The sequence below is a fragment of the Engraulis encrasicolus genome, chromosome 7 (assembly GCF_034702125.1).
Source record: "Engraulis encrasicolus isolate BLACKSEA-1 chromosome 7, IST_EnEncr_1.0, whole genome shotgun sequence".
Classification (NCBI taxonomy): Eukaryota; Metazoa; Chordata; class Actinopteri; order Clupeiformes; family Engraulidae; genus Engraulis; species Engraulis encrasicolus.
The window spans coordinates 41,605,700-41,625,653 of NC_085863.1; the positions used below are offsets into that span (position 1 = coordinate 41,605,700).

At 42.9% G+C, this 19,954-nt stretch overlaps 1 protein-coding gene across 1 annotated transcript; it reads right to left on the reverse strand.

The window, feature by feature from the left end:
- Positions 1-387: 387 nt before the first annotated feature.
- On the reverse strand, positions 388-16,436 carry panx1b (pannexin 1b). Its single transcript, XM_063203592.1, has 6 exons — positions 16,221-16,436; positions 11,982-12,121; positions 10,416-10,624; positions 6,252-6,783; positions 4,078-4,240; positions 388-727 (listed from the first exon to the last, which is right to left on the reverse strand). Exons 1-6 carry the CDS (start codon positions 16,399-16,401, stop codon positions 645-647), a joined length of 1,308 nt encoding a protein of 435 aa, XP_063059662.1. The 5' UTR covers positions 16,402-16,436; the 3' UTR covers positions 388-644.
- Positions 16,437-19,954: the final 3,518 nt, after the last annotated feature.

The following is a 19,954-nucleotide window of genomic DNA, read 5'->3' on the forward strand; positions in this document are numbered from 1 at the left end:
GTACACACACATCATGCAAACTATTCTAGTATTGCTAAACACTCCCTAACTCACAGTAATACACGTTTTAAACACTGAAAACATATTCAGTGTTTACATTCTGTATTTCTAAGGACTACATCCATCAAATAAAAACAACATAAAATTCAAGTTTTCAACTCTGACAGTGCATATAATAACTCATAATTCCTCTCTCTACTTTGTCACTCAGTCACACACACACACACACACACACACACACACACACACACACACACACACACACACACACACACACACACACACTACTCTGATTGCAGCATGGAGGGCAGTGTTATGACATCAGGCACAGACTCCAGGGTTGCCAGATGAGGCTGATGATTTCCAGCCCAAAAAATGCTGAAAACCCGCCCAATTGTATTGATTTCTATGGCAAAAATTGAGCGGGTTTTTCTGCTAAATGCCATTTTTTCCCGCACACGGCCATCCTAAGCAGCCCAATTGGGCGGGAAACAGCCCAATCTGGCAACACTGACAGACTCTCCAATAAAACGTTCTCTTCTTCGGTATATATACTGGATATACATAAAACACACACCGATACCCAAAGCTATATTAAAAGTCCATGCAGATAAGATATTTATCTTTTATCCAATATTCATGACTCAGACGACTCGCTGGCGTACATCTGTGCTGCAGACGCACGTCTTGTCTTTCTTCTCCACGTCTAGCAGCAGGACTGAGCCATCTAGATGGGAGGACAGATACCGGATTGAAAATGTAATTAAATAAAATGAAAAACATTAAATTCAATTCAAAAATCCACTCTCATATTACGTAATCTGATCATATCTGTGGATACACACTGTATGTAAGCACATATGTAAGTGTAATGTAGGTTTAGGGGGATGAGTATAACCGATGCCAACTAAGCAGAGTTCAATGGTAGTGTTAGTAAACCTCCCTCCCGAAGCATTATACGGTATCGGCAGCGCTGAGCTATCGATCTAGAACTTTTAGCTCAGTGCTATCATGCTGTGCCTCCCATGCCAATCTGGAGCGTGAACTGGGAGATTGCAGGTTCGAGCCCCGAGTGGCAAACTAGTATCCTAGCGAGCCAGACACGTACAGCAAAAAGCTGCCCCCGGGAGCAAATTCAATTTGCGGTCGCTAGGGGCGTCTAGATTTCTAGGCTAGCAAACTAGTGCGGCATGAGCTTGGTTACATAAGAGTGTTAAAAAACCCTTTATAGGGCAAGTGACTATATTTGATCACTTCCGATTACTTGCACACCTCTCACAAATGCCCCTGTCATGCCTCTCTACAAGGGTGTACACCCAAGGGGGTTATATCAAATTAATCAGGAGAAATCAGGCATTCAGATTGATAGTGACGTCTTGACATTTGACCAATCGACAGCGGCCTGGAGCAGGTCAAACTTTTATCTTCACTCGGGAGCTGAAATTTGTGTGCCCTAAGCGCTAATACAAACCTCATGTATCATCATGATCTTTATTATAAACTTCTAGATTTGTGAGCTAACAATACATCACTATGCTGAAAAGGTGTTCTAATAAATGTCCTTGTCTTCTCATGTCTTCTCTGCCAGTACAATAGCAGAGTTAGGCCTTGCACACCCATGTTAAGGTAACTTTCCTTTATTTGTGTAGGCAGCCTTTTGTCTCTTCTCATGTCCTTGTTATCTGACTGACTGTGGGAGTATGACAGAGACTTCAAAGCACCCTCTTCTGTCATGGTTTCTAATCTAATCTTGAAGCATATTGTTCCTGCTATGCTCACAAAATTTGTCAGGTGTATTGGGATCAGACATTCCGTTGATCGGCACATTTTTAAATAGCGGAAACGCTGGTTGGGATCACATCAGGAGGCAAACATTTTGTCAAAGATTGCCATTATGTTAACCAATGCAAACCGTTCTGTGTGTCCAATGCAACAAAGTGGGATTCATTCCGATCTCCTAAATGGGTGTACCTTTTTTTTAAATTCCCTTCCCCGTTAACCTCCTAAGGGGCATGACAGCTCATAGAGATGCAACATAAAACCTTACGTCATACTGCTTCCAGAAGAAACTCCAGAAGCCTCCACCTTATCAATTGTGTCTGGTTTTGTATATAAACCACACTAGGCATGGGAATTCGCGCTTCACTTCTTTGTTTTGCCGCAAGACACAACCCCAGTCATTGCATGACTTGTGACAGTTAACAGTCCATTTATATAGCCCATCGTTTACACAGTGTAGTCAATGGGCACTCCTAACAGACTATGAGCTAATTTGGGTTACCGGTATACACATTTGGAAACATGATCGATTTAAAGGGACACTGTGTGAGATTTTTAGTTGTTTATTTCCAGAATTCATGCTGCCCATTCACTAATGTTACCTTTTTCATGAATACTTACCACCACCGTCAAATTCTAAGTATTCATTATGACTGGAAAAATTGCACTTTTCATACATGAAAAGGGGGATCTTCTCCATGGTCCGCCATTTTGAATTTCCAAAAATAGCCATAGTACAAATACTAGGAAATATTTGTTTATTACTTAGTAAACTTTCATGTAAAGATCAAATTTGGCAATAGGCAGCCCAATTTCAATGAGCTGCATAAGCTTAGTTGTAGTACCCCTTTTGACCATTTCCTGCACAGTGTCCCTTTAAAGGTCTTCTCCAATGGGACTTCATTTGTAACCAAAATTGGTATGCTCTCCACAGAAAATGCTTCAGGAGCAATTTCACTGCATGGTGCTGTAGGATGCCACACATGAATACGTGTGGGTTGCATTTATACTAGGAGTGAGCCATGATCTTTGAATACCGGTAGTCAAATGTACGTAGCCCCTTAATGCACGCTGTACCTCCTGAAGCACGCTGTAATAGACGTTGAAAGTTAACTACTATAGTACTACACTACTATGACAGTGCACGGGGCCTTTAGTAATACATTACGAATTGGTCCTTGCCATTCTGGTAACAGGTAATTTATAATGCCGTGTCTTAAGGGGTTAAGTCCGATGTCGACTGCAGTATTTTTAATAACCTCAGTTGATGAGGTGTAGTTTTGATAGGGCTGGCCGTCCCCCTGATACCAATAGCTCAGCCTGGGCTGTCATTGAAAGCTGTTTTGTTTATTTACAGTCCCTCCTATAGGCCTACGTGCCTCAGACCATGCTCCAAGGATAATATTGTCCACAAGGGGCTCAGTTAATGAGGAAAACATCAGGATTAGTTCATTCAGGCCTGCCTTGCTACAGAGAGAAGATGAAGCTCAATTAGCAAATCGACTCTGTATGTACTCAGAGGCTTCACTACGGATGCATGAACACACGTCACACACACACCCACACATCACACACACGCGTCTCACACACACACACGCACAAACACACACACAAAATGAGAGTGTGCCACTCTGAATCCGCTATACATTAGTTACAAGCTGTTGCCTCTTATTGACAGTTGACATGAGTTCAATAGTACTGTTGCTGAGGGTGGCTTCTTCTAGTTACATGACTACTTGGTCCATTTGTCCACAAAGACCTGTTTTGATTAACCCATTGATGCTGGATGTTGCATTGCGCAACATTGGCCCTGGCGCCTGGAGCTGCATGACGCAACATTCAGGCTCATGAGATTTAAGAAAAATGTATTTAAAATCTTGGTATGTTAGAGTTAAATGAGCACATTCTAATGCAAGATGAGGGTCTTGCCGTTTAAATGCAACTTATGGCATGTTTTTATATGCTTGAGAGGCGGAGATATTTCCGTTTTTATAAGCTGAGGAGGGTAACTTTTCTTAAAAAGGGCTTAAGTGTTCAGCAGCCTTCTTTACAAGTGCTTTAGGCATTAATGGGTCAAGTGTCCTGCTAGCCACTGAAGCTAAATAGGTTACAGGCAATTGTTTAATATATTTACGACATGTATTTTGCATGCTGTATACATACAGTACTTTGTGAACAAATGTACCTTAAAATGACCTAAGAATGGAACCTTGAAATAAACTGCAACAACACCAAAAGACACAGACTAAAACAACGCAACCAAGGTAATTGTTGACATGGAGACTGTGCTGATCTCACCTTTGACCTCCTGTGTCTCACTCTCTCTCTCTGGCTTTGCTGGCTGCGGTTTTCCGGAGTGCTTCTTGCCGTCGGTTACATCCGTCTTGACCTGCCCCAGAGTCCTGAGGAGACACATGGTGTCAAACGCCTCTCCTCCTCCCTCTCGAAGCAGCTCCAGCACCTGAAAGTCAATAGATAACATACGTCTTTAATTATGTAGCTATAGTGTGCACAAAACATGGCAAAATGTTATTTTAGGGTTCATATGTTAACCTTTGTATCGGCCAAAAAAGTGGCATAATGTGTCTCAAAACACATACAAACACACACACACACACACACACACACACACACACACACACACACACGCACACACACACACACACAGGCAGCAAAAACAACATGCACGTTGAAGATGCAATAAACACATTACTGTGTCATCATCACACCTGCTAAGGAAACGTCAAGAGTGTCATTTGGTGATTTGATCATGCACCAGATAGCTTGCGTTGTTATGGTTACCATTCAGATGCCTGAAGAAGATCTATGATCGAAACGTTGCTCCTAATAAATTAAGTCTTTTGCAAGCAGTGTGCAGATCCTTTCCCACATGGTTACCATTCATACCATAACAACCTAGATGTTGACTAATGACACTTCAAAGGAAGATTGTTTCATTCATTCAATTCCCAGCTCATCCAAGAAAAAAACTGTTCCTTTGCTAAGAGTGATAAGAAAATATGAGGTAATCCTATATTCGTAAACTGTAGTTAATGGAGATAGACTTTGTTGTAAAAATCATTTTGAACATTATTTACTGAACTTTACTTTTTCAGAGCTAACAAGTTACTTGACTCTAACCCTTCTGAATCACAGGGTTTAAACAGATGTCTTAACAGATGGTCCTCGCTACTGAGCACGTCAATTTCACTGACCAAATAAAGTGTGAGCAATAATAAATTATCATAATTATCATGGCCACCACTAATAGAGAGAATGTGCACACTACCATTCATGACAGTGCAGGTCCTGGATTTAAAAAAAAACTGAAATAAATAATAGGACTGCACACTGATAAACGCAAATTCAATATGAGTTAATTAGCTCAATATTTCGGACACATTGTGTTTCATCAAAGTGCAACCATTCTGATTCACAATCACTGCAGTTAAATGAAGGACAATGTGTCCAAAATGTTGTGCTGATGGAAGCTCACTTATCTGAGTATTTGTCAGTGTGCAGATCTTAATTACAACATTTCTTTTCAACGTGACTAAGTGGAATAGACTTTCTCCCACCACAATCATCTTTGAAGTTCTCTTCAAAGTTTTTGGCTGAATCCCATATAAAAGATAGCAAATTGAAGACGCAAAGGACAGCACCGTCAGATTTTGACTTGTTTATTCGCCCGGGGATGTTTCGGGCTAAGTGCCCTTCTTCAATGAGTAACTGCGAATGTGGGTGGAATAAAAAATGGACAAAGAAACAAGTCAAAAATCTGAAAGTGCTTCATTTTTCAACATGACAACCGTAACGGTCACTTTGTCAAAACAGTTGTCCTTGCACACAAAACTTCATCAGGGTCATCCAATTTAATTTTGATTAGGAACTACCAATGTCCAACCAAAACATTGGTCAAAAAACAAAATATTGCTTGACATTCTGAATGTGCAACAACTGTTTTCACAGAGTAACTTATTGGACTGATGTACGTAACTCCCCCCACACAGTAAAAAAGCAGTGTTAATTCCATACGACTATTGTAACCTTAGGCTACTCTGGGACCAAATACACTCTAGAGGATGTTAAATCGACTCTCCAAGTGTTGAACTAACACTGCATTTTTCACTGTGCAGTGTGTGGTTACTACAACTGAAAAAAGCTGTAAATTAGCATGTACTAATTGCATGTATGGCCATAACCTGGTTAAGACATCTGTCCTTACTCCAAGGATAGTGTTTCATTTGTTCACTGTCCCTTTTACAAATGAAGTGGCCCCTTAATGCACGCCGTACCATCTGAGGCACGCTGTAATAGTCATTGAAAGGTTAATTACCATAGTACTCTACTATGACATAACACAGGGCCTTTAGTAATGCACTATGACTGTCATTGCCATTCTGGTAACAACAAAATTTATAACGCTGTGTTTTCATGGGTTAAACGCAAACTCAAAACAGCATGCACGTCACCTGCAGACACTTGTAGGACTTGAGCTCGCTGAGGTTCTCCTCCAGGAAGAGCAGGTAGAGGCTGAGGTCGTCGTAGAAGGAGGTGGCCATGTCCAGCGAGCCGAAGGCGGGCAGGATCTCGTAGGGCCGCAGGAAGCGCGTGCCCTGGTAGATGGGCGCCACGGCGGCGTACACCACCACGGGCGCCAGCAGCACGTACACCACCAGGTTGATGTAGCTGAGCAGGCGGAAGACGCCCACCGCCACCAGCTTGCACTGCACCGCCTTGGGCAGGGCGGCGGCGCTGCTGGAGTTGTCATTGGCGCGCGGGCGCAGCACGCCCGAGCGGATGTCGCAGGAGAACTCGTCGCTGTTGGCGCTGGAGGCCAGGCGGATGTAGTAGCCCAGGTAGATGCTGGCCAGCAGCAGGGTGAGCAGGGTGAGGCCCCGGCACAGCACGTACTTGATCACCAGGCCGCGGCTGTAGCGCTTAGTCTTCAGGTACTGCTCCACCAGCGGGTACTTGAGGCAGCCCTCAGCCAGGTCCAGCGCGCTGAAAAGCAAGAACCGGAGATGGCAACCTGGCCAATCAGAGATGGCAACCTGGCCAATCAGAGATGGCAACCTGGCCAATCAGAGACGGCAGCCTGGCCCCCTAGCGTTTGGAAGTTGGGGTGCGCACATCCACAAAGCAGTAATCCAGGTGCCAGACAAAAAGTGGTAAGCAGTGTGATGAAGTGGTCCGCACACTGGCATTTTTACATACGGCAACGTTTCGATCTAACAGAACGATCTTCCTCAGGCAAAACCTTCCTTTTGGATCGAAACGTTGCCGTATGTAAAAATGAAATAAAGTATTTTTGGAGTTAATACCCAGTAACCAGGACCACTTCATCAACCTGGCCCCCTTGCCAATGGTGTCTAGAAGGTCTAGAAGGAGTCTTCACACAGTGTTCATTAAATATTTTGAGGGTGCTGGCTCAAATGATCTCATATATAACAAATATATATAACAAATGGTGAACCTTGCATTAAGTGTCTATATGTTGTTGTGAGAGGTCTCGGAGAGGTCAGTCAGTACACTTTGATTAGACACGACACGACATATGACTCATCTCACTCCGCCACAGGTGAGGGGAAGAACAGTGCTGATGGCGCATATAAATGAGGAAGTAGGCATGCGAAGCGGGAGGTGATAATCACCGGAAGGCCTGTGGGTGAGAGAAAGAGAGTGGGGGTCTCGTCTCTTCTCAATGGATTTAGTCAGTGGATACCGGTGCGTGCAAGTTGGTTCCTGGACCGTATCTATTCCCTTCGCTCTCCTAATGAACTACCGAAGCGAGATGCTTGGATTTGCCGGCTTTAAGAGCCATAGCTGAGCTGTCCGCCTCACATGGGTAAGCTCAGTGGCGTGCACACTTGTACAGACATTATGGGCAAGGGCTGAAGGTGGGGGGAGGGGGCATGTGGAACTTTCAGAAGCGTTACTAGGCTATCCAGACAATATCGGGCCATTACTGTCACATACGTTTGATCGTGAAGCATCTGCAGATCATCATGTCAACATGGACCACACTACATTGTGACAAAAAAATAGGTCGAGCCATATAACAATATGCACAGACACGTTTCAGTGTGTGGGTGGGAGACGTGACGCCTTGTTTTTTCGTAACATTGGTTAAAAACCTACAAAACTGTTATTTTCCTTTAAAAAACAAATGTCAATGAAAGAAGATGTGGTACATTATGTTTCATATTAGTCTTAGATGAGAAGAGACATTTTTGTTAAGATTTATGTAAAGGTTTATATGTCAAATTTCCTGCGGTGTGACTGTAACATTAATGAAACAATATATAATAATATATATATAAATTAACCAACAACATTTTGAATAATGTATGAAGCATTTGGCATGATTGCATACATCTTAACTTTAGATTAAGATATGTGAATGTGGAAAAAACTCAAGACTGTAATATTAACTACAAGTTCAATTTCGTAACACAAATTGCGTCCTGTGGGGTGACATGTATGTCAATGTTTGTGAATGGGCAGCTGCAAGGCAAACTACAAGGGTCTTAAAGACTGGCTCCTAACCAGTCAGTACCTCAGTTATTGGAGAGTGCTGTGGAAGTTTAAGGTGACTCTTAACCTCTAAATATGTCTTCATATTGCAATCTTTCTGTCACGCAATGCTTAGGTTCATTTTATGGTGTCCTGTGGTGTGACTGCTCTTATAGGAGGAAAAAAAAGTTTTTTTTATTAATGAAAACACATATTAAGATTAAACACAATATCATTATCAAGTTAGCATGAGCTCAGATGTCAGTCATGTATACAAAATGATTAAAATGGCCATAATGCAGTGAATTCCCTGTGGTGTGACTCCATTTTCCTGCGGTGTGACATGCCTATGCTATGTGTTGATGCAGGACACATTTTCCCAAAAATGGCAAAAATAAGGTGAAATTCCTCAGACCACTAAGTGCTTTATTTTTTTCTATTTTTTTCCAATTTTTATCCATCATTTTTTTCAGGAATTTGAAAAACTTTTTTTTTTTTTGGCGTTACGCCCTTAAACGTCAACCACCCGTGTGCCTTCTTCATTGTGCAACAATGCAACAATGTGTAACCACACTTAAATACCCACACCCATTGCCACAGACAAGTCACATCTGTGCAAATAAAGACACTTGGTGTTAGGTTTGCTCCTTTTTTGTTATGCTTAACTTGGTCCCCTTGCCAATGCTAGAAGCAGCCCTCCACCAAATCCAAAGCACTCAGTACTGAACCCTGAGGAAGGTCAGTGGACTGAACTGAAAGCTTGGCTGATTCAAAAGAACACAAAAGAGGATTTTTCACAGTTTTCGATTATGTTTGGCACCTTTTAATTGAGAGAGCAGTGTGATCCAGATAAATACAGCTATGTCTACGGTTCAAAAGAAATCAATGATTAACAAAGTCAGAAAATGACTTGAAATCCGGAAAAAAAAACCTGGGAGCTCAGAAACACATCTCTAATCTTTTAGTTTGGTGTGAAATTTCAGGGGAAATAAGACCTCAGTAGTAGCATAAGATGAGGGGGAAAACAGTTTCTCAAAGAAGAAAACCACAGGCCGAGACTGACGACCACCCAGGGGAGCCCCCTGCTAGGCCTGATAATCATAATCATCATCATCATCATCATCATGGTGGGCCCTGATCATTATCATGCTCATATCCTACCTGCAGTTTTCCATTACGTACTGTTAAGCTCAGCAATGGCTTACTCACTCTATCCAACACTTCTTACTTTCTCCTCTTGCTTTTTTATTAAAACTCAGACTGTGTCACAGTGACTCATGGCTGCTTTCCCCATAATGGTAACCCACTGTGCATAATAAAACAAGACCCATTGTAGCCAGCCAGCCAGCCAGTGTACTCAGTCTCCCCCATCTCAAGCTCAACATCACGAAGCAGAAAGATACAATCCTGTGCAGACAGTACATTTGTTCAGGACTGCTTTGTATCACCACCCAGTGTTCTTCAGGCAGGAATACGCTTGCTGTGTGACTTAACTTCAGCTTCCAAACGAGTGCACATACTTGCTGTAGAATCAGAGCATCTAGGGGGCAGATTGTCAACGCACCTCTCATTAATATTTTCCAAAATTGTTTGACTCTTCTGCAACCTCAATTATGGAAGTTCCATTGAGAGTATATGATCGCCCCTAGCAGGTGTGTCAATGTTGCACTGTGTTCATGCGCCTGCGTGCCTTGCATTCAAAAGTGAGCTACCGCACATGAAATAGATATAAAATCTACATGGATAAACATGCATAGATGGCAGCAAAAATATTCCAAACCTTCATGGGAGCTGTGACGAGACATAGCTTTTTCATTGTGATGAGTTCTCAGTCTATATTGTTGTATTGTACATCACATTCACTATGACAGATAAGTCGGTCGTCAGTCAGTCAGATTCCGGGGTACGTTTCTCAACAGTGTTGTCGCTAATGAAATGATCAACTCGTTTGCAATGTAATTTCCCATTGAGAACACAACCAACCAAGTTGCTAACTGGTTAACAACGATGCTTTCGAGAAACGGGCTCCAGGTGAACAAAGCATAACATGTAACGTATTGAGTCTCCTTCAAAAAATAAAATAAAATAAAACTGAAACTTTTCATGACGGAAGCCCTTACCCGTAGCCATCCTCCGTGGCGTCTGGGGACACGTCCAGACGGGAGGCTGCCACGTTTTTGGCCAGCTTGATGGCCCGGTTGTAGGTGCGATCCAGCTCCTCCATGATGAAGCTGAGGTCGGAGGAGAGGTGTGGCGCTGCCGTGAAGCGCCAGAAGACGGCGGGGACGTACATGAGGATGGCCACCAGCAGCAGGATGTATGGAAAGAACTGCGGAAGAAAACATTGTCAATTGGGGTGTCCCATCATATATGATGCCATGGTCCCATGGGGACCCATGTTCGAGGCCAGCCTAGGACATATCCCAGCAGCAGGATGTAAGGAAAGAGAGTAAAGGAAAACATTGGTCAATTGAGGGTTGCTGTGGAGCAGGGGTTAGGAACCTTTTGGATGGAGAGAGCCATAAAAGGCAAAATTTGGAAAATAAATTTTCGTGAGAGCCACCATTTCAACACTGAATACAATTAATAGCATAAACCTGTATTTCAATTGAGCCCAACAATTTTAGAGTGTACTATCAAGTTATTAGACCTACTTTTATTGATAACAGGTAAGTCTAGACTGCCAACTGTCAATTTCATGGCGGGGGTCTGGGGGTCCTCCCCCCGAAAATGTTGTATTTCTTAGATGCAGTTTCCTGCAATTTTAACACATTTTAATATCCCATGTCCTGTTTCAGCTCAATATGGAACTAGTGCTTTTATTTATAAATACGGGACTATTTCATATTTCAAGGGACAGTTGGCAACCCTAGGAAAGTAAGAGCCAGATACAGTTCCCAAAAGAGCCACATGTGGCTATAGAGCCATAGGTTCCTGACCCCTGCTGTGGAGCAATACGCTGAGACAACCGTATCAAGAGATGGACAGTTGCCCATGAAGGCCCAGGTTCGAGACAGAGATTCTAAGAGTTTAATACTTATCCAGTCCCACTGTTCGAGTCACATTCCAACCCTACCACATCTTTCTCTTTCCACTCACTTAACTTTCCCAATCTTCACTATACCCTATTAACCCTTTTGTGCAGAGCCTACAATATGTCATAACCTCATTATCCTTAAAATTGTAATGACCATGTCTTAATCTGTTACTTATGGTTAATGTCATAACAATGGTGTTATGATGTAGTTGAGTCTTTGCAGCAAGGTGTGCACAGGCCCACCGACGGCGGGCCATCTCCACAAAGCGGCTAAAACTCAATTTGAGCGTCACCATGTTGCATAATTTGGTTTTCTGATCTAATTTAGCCACAAACAAAATGTAATTTTCTGAATGAAATCAGTAGTCTCATGCGACACTTGATTTTTATCTTATACTACTTTGGTCCTTACTCAGTCCTTACCATGAAATATCTTTGCCCAATGACGACTGAGGTACCCTGAGCGCCATACCACTCCCTAGACCCCGCACTTCTCCCCTGCTTGGGCTGTGGCATGAATGTAATTATGTGGTGCGCGCTGTGTGTTGTGTCACTGTGAGTGACAATGGGGCTTTCCCCGTGGGACTTTCAGAAGTGCTGTAAATAGAAAGTGAGGGGTGCACACTGCACTTGCACCGCCTGCTCCTACCTTATGCAGCCACAGGGGGGGGCTGTTGGAGCCGTCCTCTTGTGTTTGCAGGTCCTGCACAGCCGCCCAGCAGTAGGAGTCCACATATGCCGCCTGGCGCCACGAAAAGTTGGTGGGCGCAAAACAGCTGATCTGTGTTCCTGTCAATCAAAAACAAAGAGTACACAAATATTAGTTTGACATTTGTTACATTAGTTAGTCATTAGTTACATTACATGTAGTCACCTGTTGAAGTGAACTAGAGCAGTTTGCTTGTCTGTATGCCCATTATTTTGACCATGCATAAGCATAAATTATTTCTTTGGTATTCACCATGTTATTCAGGGAGAGGTAATATTTTTAACACATGTACAGTATTTGAAATGCGCAGTTGAATCAAGGTGAACATTTTTATTAAGTGTCAGTGTCTCTCACATCTGTAGCCATGAAATGCTTTGAGAGATTCTTCAAGGGGTATATCACAACATCTGTGCCTGCTGCACTTTATCCACTTTGGTTTGGTGATAAGTCAAGCAGATGAACTGATAACACCACTACTGTAGTACCCAGCCTTTTTAGATTTGATTTTAGCTTTGATTTGCTTTTATACCTTCCTTTATTTTGGACAGGACAGTGAGAGTGTGACATGAAACGAGTGGGACAGAGAGAGAGGACAGATCAAAGGACCTCGGGTTGGAATTGAACCCGGGTCGCCATCGTAATGTCACGGCATCCCAGCTCACTGAGATTAGAAGAGGAGACAGAAATATCAATAAATAGATCTGTGAATAGAGATGAGGATGAGAGCGACCATGATGGACATACAGTATGAGGCAAATATGGGCAAGTGCTTAGCTCAGGGGTGGGGAAACTTTTTCATTCGAAGGGCCACTTCAAATTCATCCAAGGGCCGTAAAAGTCCTCCGAGGGCCGTACAAACTGGGATTTTCCCCTTCACTTTGGCCTACATTGAAGGCAGCCACATTTTAAACAAACACCACCTTCTCTAGGTTCCCAGAATATAACTTAATTGTATTGCAAATGCATTTTCTAAGATTCCTTTACAAAATAGGTCATATTTCATGTGAAGCTGAATAACATTAAAATTATATCGGGGGCCGGATAAAACGGCCTCAAGGGCCGCAAACGGCCCTCGAGACATAGGTTCCCTACCCCTGGCTTAGCTAGTCAAGGCCATGATCCATCAAGTGTGATGTCAACTTCGCATCACCTGACCCTATTTATTTTCTACGAGACACGATTTCTCTCACACACTGTATTCTGCCATACAATTGAGTTTAGACTGAAAATGGTCTGCATAACACCTTCTTTATCTTTTGGAGAAGCCGTATGGTCTAAATGTGTCCCATTTTAGAGATATTGCTATGTCAGATTATATCTAACCTAGTATCAAACTCTGAAGGCATTTTTCTCAGATTCCGTGTTGGTGTAGTTAATGCACTTTGCCTTTGTAGGGCAGTATTGTGGTGGGTACACCATGCAACACCATGCAACATGTTGTTGCTACACACCCAATGTTCTGAAATCAAAGTGTATGCAAAGTGTATGCAAGTTTATCATGCGTCACCACAAACACATCGCGAGGCAATTGCCCAATAGCCTAGCAAGACCCAGGGGCGGGCAGTGCAGAGATCCAGTGACAACCCAAAGCCATTTCACATATCATAATTGACTATAAATAAAGTATCTTAAGAGGACGGTAGTGAAGCATTCGGTCTTGTGAGCCGAGGTTCGCTTCACATGACCGGTGGCTGAACACCATCAGCCCTAGATTTTATCATTTCAATTCCCAACACCGCTAGTAGGTGGAGGGCAGCTTTCCCCTAGCCTGATTATCATCGACGTTCAAATCTCTCCGAGACTTGGTCTGACCAGGAGCATAACAATTACCATTTCCCAAACGGCATTTCCCAAACGGCCTCCCTTGGTTTGCTCATGGTTGTTTGCTTACCGACAAAGAGAGAGGAGTTCCCGTATTTTCGGGAACTCAGAAAGTAATTGCATTGCTCTTGACCTGACTAGTTGCAACGCAAAAAGTGTTGCATCACTAGGAGGGCACAGCCTGGCTAGCTGTCCCCATCCATAACATAAGTGTCCTAATGCACATCCACCTTGCATGGGTGAGGCATAAATGTAGTGCAATGGTATACGCTGAGGGCTGTGGTGTGCTGTGTGTGTCAAATGATGGATGGGACTTTCACTGATTAGAGCCGGTAAGACTTATGAACTGGTGAAGCCGCCTGCATACACCCATCCCCCTCCAGATTTATGACCAATGAAAGCCCAAGGGGCATGCAATAAATTGTCAGTTATACACATCTAGAGTTATCCTCCTGCTACCACAGCAAGCTTGTGCACATAAGTATGGTCTGGAAATCCTAGGAGCTTCTAAACATTTTTCAACTGAAGACTTAAAGCAAAGCATCAATTGTTCATTTACAGTCTATGTCTGAATAGTACAGGAAAAAGGAGCAGTGGAGAATGCCATGGGCAGGTTGTTCAGAGTGACTTGAATGTGAATTTCTGTATACTCACTGAACAGGTTACAAGCTTACAGACGGCCTATACGCTACAAGCTTAGACACAGTAGGTAATGTCTTTTAATTAGTCACATGTTCTGAATACAACAACGTCAATGCTTTTGTAACTGGAATGTGTTTACAGGGTTGTTAGGTAGTTAACCCAATGCCCAACACCCAAGCTGGAGGACGAGCTGCTTTTATTAGTCTGGCCTCTTAGAAGCCTAGATTAAATACATACATGTATATGTATCAAATCAATAGGTTTACACAATAGAAAATACAAAACATATTGCTTTACTTTCATTGATTGTGTAATGACTTGTTTTTATCTTATTGTTTTTCGGGGCTCTTAAGTATCCCTCTTTGGGAGTGAGGCTCACTAGTTTTGCCCCTTCCTCACACACATTCTATTCTTCTCACTCTGTAAAATAGGCTTCGGTCCATGCATTTAATTTTACCCAAGGACCCAAAGAAGGAGACTTAACAGCCAAATTGGATTGGTTTGGCAGGGTGAAGTTAAGTTCTTCCAAAATCACACATCAATGCATGGTACTGCTGAACTGTACATTAGAGAGAAATCATAGTCATGCCAGTGGAAAGGTTATGTGCAAAGCTATCAAAACTGAAGCATTGATGCAGGTGGGGGCCTGGATGTCAGTATCAGAGTAATTTAACTGCACCCCCCCCCCAAATGAAATCTCACTCCCAACTCAGGTCAAAACTTGGGAGGCTAGTTTTTATTCATGTTTCAGTTGGTATGGGTGTTGGCATCCAACACAGGCCTAGGCCTACTTAAAAAAAACACGTTCTTACTGCCTTCAATGCAAGTAACAAGTCAGTTGTGCTGTTGTGCTTGAAAGAAAGTAAATCACCTTTTCTGTCCAGAGAGTAGAACTAGCATCAATACATTCAAAAAGCTCTTTCTTTAGACGCTTAATTGGACTCAAGTGTTCTTGGAGTAAACCACGCTCGCAATGCATTATGGGAACGGGTGGGAACCGCGAGTGGGCAGCATCTAGGCAAAACAAAAACCTATGTGCCGACTCCCAGGCACTGGGTGGAGGCGGTATTATTCAGTTTAATTCAGCTAAATGGCAATACATTCCTATTTTTGAGTGACCCAATTCAAAGAAATAGAAGACAAACGCACAACAACAGTGGCCTCTGTGACTTAAACCAGCTAAGATGCACGCGCGCCTTGTGCCTGTGGCTGACAAACAAAGCCACGCTGAATCATCCCTCGGTTCCATTATTGCTCGGCAGTTGCACCATCATGCCTCCCTCCCCACTCATACTTGCTTCGATTTCGAGTGAAGGCCGTTTAGTTCTATAATAGCGAATCCATACAATATGTGCCAAATACCTTCACGACACACGCCTATTCGATCCATTGTGCGCACTGTGGGGGGAAATCATTGTAGAGATGGGAATGACAAAGGATCCCAAACAAAGCGCCGAAGCCACAGGTAAATAGTGGATAATTTGCCCTACAGCAGCCCATTGAGCGTAGTTCTATTCCCAACTTATTTACGTCATGAGTCAGGCTTTCTCTGGGCAGCGTGTCTATACTTCAAAAGTACTTCTATGTGACGCATACTTTTACGCAGCGTTTTGCCCACAACATGGGTCCATCGTCGTGTTAGTGATGACAACAATTTACTTGTCCTTTCATGGATTAATAATATGCGTAGCCTACTGGGCTACATTTGTCACTTACCGACTGATACCTCCTGAGCAAAAGCGAGTGATATCAGCAATAACGGGAGGCCGACCGCAACAAATGTGACCAGTTTATCCACCGCTAGGTCCAGCCGCACCCCTTTATACTTAGTGTCATTTGATTCCTTTAGTAGAAAATCCGAAAACACATACTCTGTTGCAACATGAGCAATAGCCATGTTTTCAGATAACAGAGCCCGGCGTCCTGCCGTCCGATCGCCAGTTCCGGTAATAGACAACTGAGGGTAGCTGTAGGACAGGGCTCAGATTATACAGGCTGCATGAGCTGGATCCTGTTGAGCACTTCGAGAGCGTCCCAGATGAGCCGCGCATGATGGGACTTGCCTCTACTCTTTAAGAAAGAGTGAGGATTTGTTTCTGATGGTTGGTTTTAACACAGTATGTGAGTATTATTAAATAGGCATATCTGACACATTTCTTACATTAGGCCTAATTATACTTATTTTAAATTTATTTTACGACGTAGGCTAGCCAAATATAGGCCTACTAACATTTAGCCCTCTCATCACAACCAGGACTGAGGCTTGAATAGGACTCAAAAACAGTAGGCCTATTTATTTCATTAATCCTGATCATCACAGTGTTCTTATGCTTAGGCTAATAGCCTAGATGACACATAGCCTACAAACTGTGTGACCAAACTGTGTGTGACCACTCGACTGTGTGGTCCCTTTGTCACCTTGGTCATCGCAGGCCAGAAAAAGTAGGCTAGGCTACAAATCTTTTGACTCATACAGTAGCAACTGCAGAATTCCCTGTAATTAACTTGTTGATTGTCACAACATCAAGTGTAAGAGGTTACTTAGCAACAACATTTCAAACATACCCAAACTAAATATTAACAGATTGTTTTTCCAGGCGGCATGACTTTTCTGTCTTAAACATATCTGCATCCCTACTTTGGTAAAGGCTCAGTAAAAAGTAAAGACATTGCTCGATCTAAAAAGACTTCAAACAAGGTGTTCCCCTCAGCTAGGTTCCAAAGGCACATCATTGCACAACGCTGGAGGCAGAAATACCTCTGGCTCTGGTATTGCTTTTGTGACCTCGTTAAAACTGTGGCGAGACAGTTAACACATACATCTTGCACAACAGGACTGGAAAATAGTCTTGTAGCTTATGTGACACAAGTATCAGCCTACACTGGGATAGGCCTATATGCCATCAATAAACATATGGATGACTTTTAAAAAAAAAAGACAGATACTGTATAGAGCATGTCTACTGTAAACTGTAATACTGTATGATGTAATTACACACTGCCACAATTGCACTAGCTTTGGTATTGTATAGTATAATTACTCTCCCTTTGTTTCTTCCCCCCTGAATAAAAGGCCAATTACTTACTTACACACTTACGCCTACCACCCAACTTTGGGCATAGGCCACGAACAAGTGCTCTCCAGACATTTCGATCCTGGGCCATCTTTTCCAGTTGTATTGTCCCCATGTACAGCCAGACCTCTTCACATCTGCATCTAGGTCGCGACGCCAACTGTTTCTTGGCCTTCCCCTCTTCCTTCTTCCTTGTGGATTCCAGAAGAGGGCCTGTCTTGTGGTGTTTGTTACAGGTTTGCGAAGGGTATGGCCAACCCACTTTCATCGTCTCTGGAGGATCTCATCTTCGACAGGCTGTTGTCTTTGGTGCCACAGCTCCAGGTTGTTGATGGTGTTTGGCCAGTATACTCTTAGGATCCGCCTGAGTCAGGTATTGATGAAGGGCTGGATTTTATTCATGGAATTGGTCGTTGTCCTCCAGATCTCGGTGCCATACAAAAAGGCCAATTGGCTCACCTGAAAATTAGGAGATCCTTTGATTCAGTGAATAGCACTGAGCTAAGAGTGAGGCACCCAATGGAGCTGGTGGTGATCAGACCCACCTGCAGGACACAAGGGCACAAAACACATGAGAAGTTGATAGCAATACCACCAGCATACTGTATATCAGTGGTTCTTAACCTTTTTTTCTTAGCGCACCCCCTTACCTGTGCTGAAGACAAGCCGCGCATCTCCAACACAAACTGTGTATGCACTAAAAAATGATAAATGAGTGATTAATTACAATGATTCTGGCTTGAGACACGAATCAATACCTGAATGACTTTAAATGGGGACCAAAACTTGTTTAATTTGGACTTATTGTAATGTTTGCAAACATAATTTTGGTCACAACCTCTACACAAACAAAATTCCGTGCACCCCCTGGAGTCTCTGGCGCACCCCCAGGTGGTGCCCGCACCCCAGGTTAAGAACCACTGCTGTATATCAAGACATGGTAGCCTAAACAGCTGCACTGTAGACATCTATGCAGTACATAATATTGTATATATGAAGAGTTTCGTTGCAAAATGATGTATCAAACATTTTTGACTTATGCATTTATTTATTTTTTGAAGATATTTTTTGGGTCTTTTTAGACTTTATTATGGACAGGACAGTATGAAAGGTCAACCGTATCTCATACATTTCGTGAAGTATTCACGAAAAACATAACTTTAATTTTCGTGGTGCATTCACGTTATTGCCCATTTTTCGTGGTTGGGCAACGAAACGCTGCCTATTCATTTGAATTTCCCGACTGCTGCCTAGCGACCCACTAGTTTGACGCCCTTTCGGTACCGTCACATGGTTTCGGTACCGTCACATGGTAATCAAACATTTCAAACAAGCAATTTAGGGTTAGGGTTAGGTTTAGGGTTAAGGTTAGGGTTAGGTTTAGGGTTAAGTAGGGTTAAGGTTAGGGTTAGGTTTAGGTTTAGGGTTAAGGTTAGGTTTAGGTTTAGGGTCGTATGACATAAGGCGTACGTAAGGAGTGTATCAGCAGTCTTCTGTCAGCACCCCCTACCCGCCCCTGCAGACGCTTGGATAACCATAGCAGCAGTCGGGCAATTCAAATGAATAGGCAGCGTTTCGTTGCCCAACCACGAAAAACGGGCAATAACGTGAATGCACCACGAAAATTAAAGTTATTTTTTTTCGTGACTACTTCACGAAATGTGTGAGATAGGGCTCGAAAGGTAGACAGGAAGCGAATGGGGAGAGAGACAAAGCAAAGGACCCTGGCCGGGAATCGAACCCGGGTCAGCCGCATGGCAGGCGAGTGCCCTATGGGTGGCCACGACAGGGCCTGACTTGTGCATTTTATTATTGGAAATCTCTGTTCAGAGGTCCTATAATCTATGTGTGAATTTTTGAGAACATACTTTTTTAACCTTTATAAAATGCATTTTGCAATGCAATGGAATGGCCAATACAAAAGTGTAAATTTCCCAAAATGTCCAAAATGGACATACGTCATTTTGCAACGAAGCTCTTCATATCTATAGTGCACAGCATATAATCAGTGTTGCCAGATTGGGCTGGTGCCCGCCCAATTGGGCTACTTGGGACAAGCGTTTGCGGGTAAAAACAGGAAAAATTGGCCATTTGGCGTTTTTTTCAGCCGTTTTGGGCACATAGAAGTCAATGTAATTTGTTGAATTTGGGCGGAATTTAGCGCATTTTGGCGGTTTTTGAGAACATTTTGGGCGGGATTTGGTCAGACACATCTGGCAACACTGCATATAATGAGTACACTTCTTTTGGATGAAAGTTTGTGGAGTTGTTGGATACAGGATTTAAAAAAAAAAAAAGATTCCTAAACATTGCGGGAAAAGGCGAATTTCTATTTCCACAAAAACAAGGCAGAAACACTTAAGGTGTAAGTGAAAT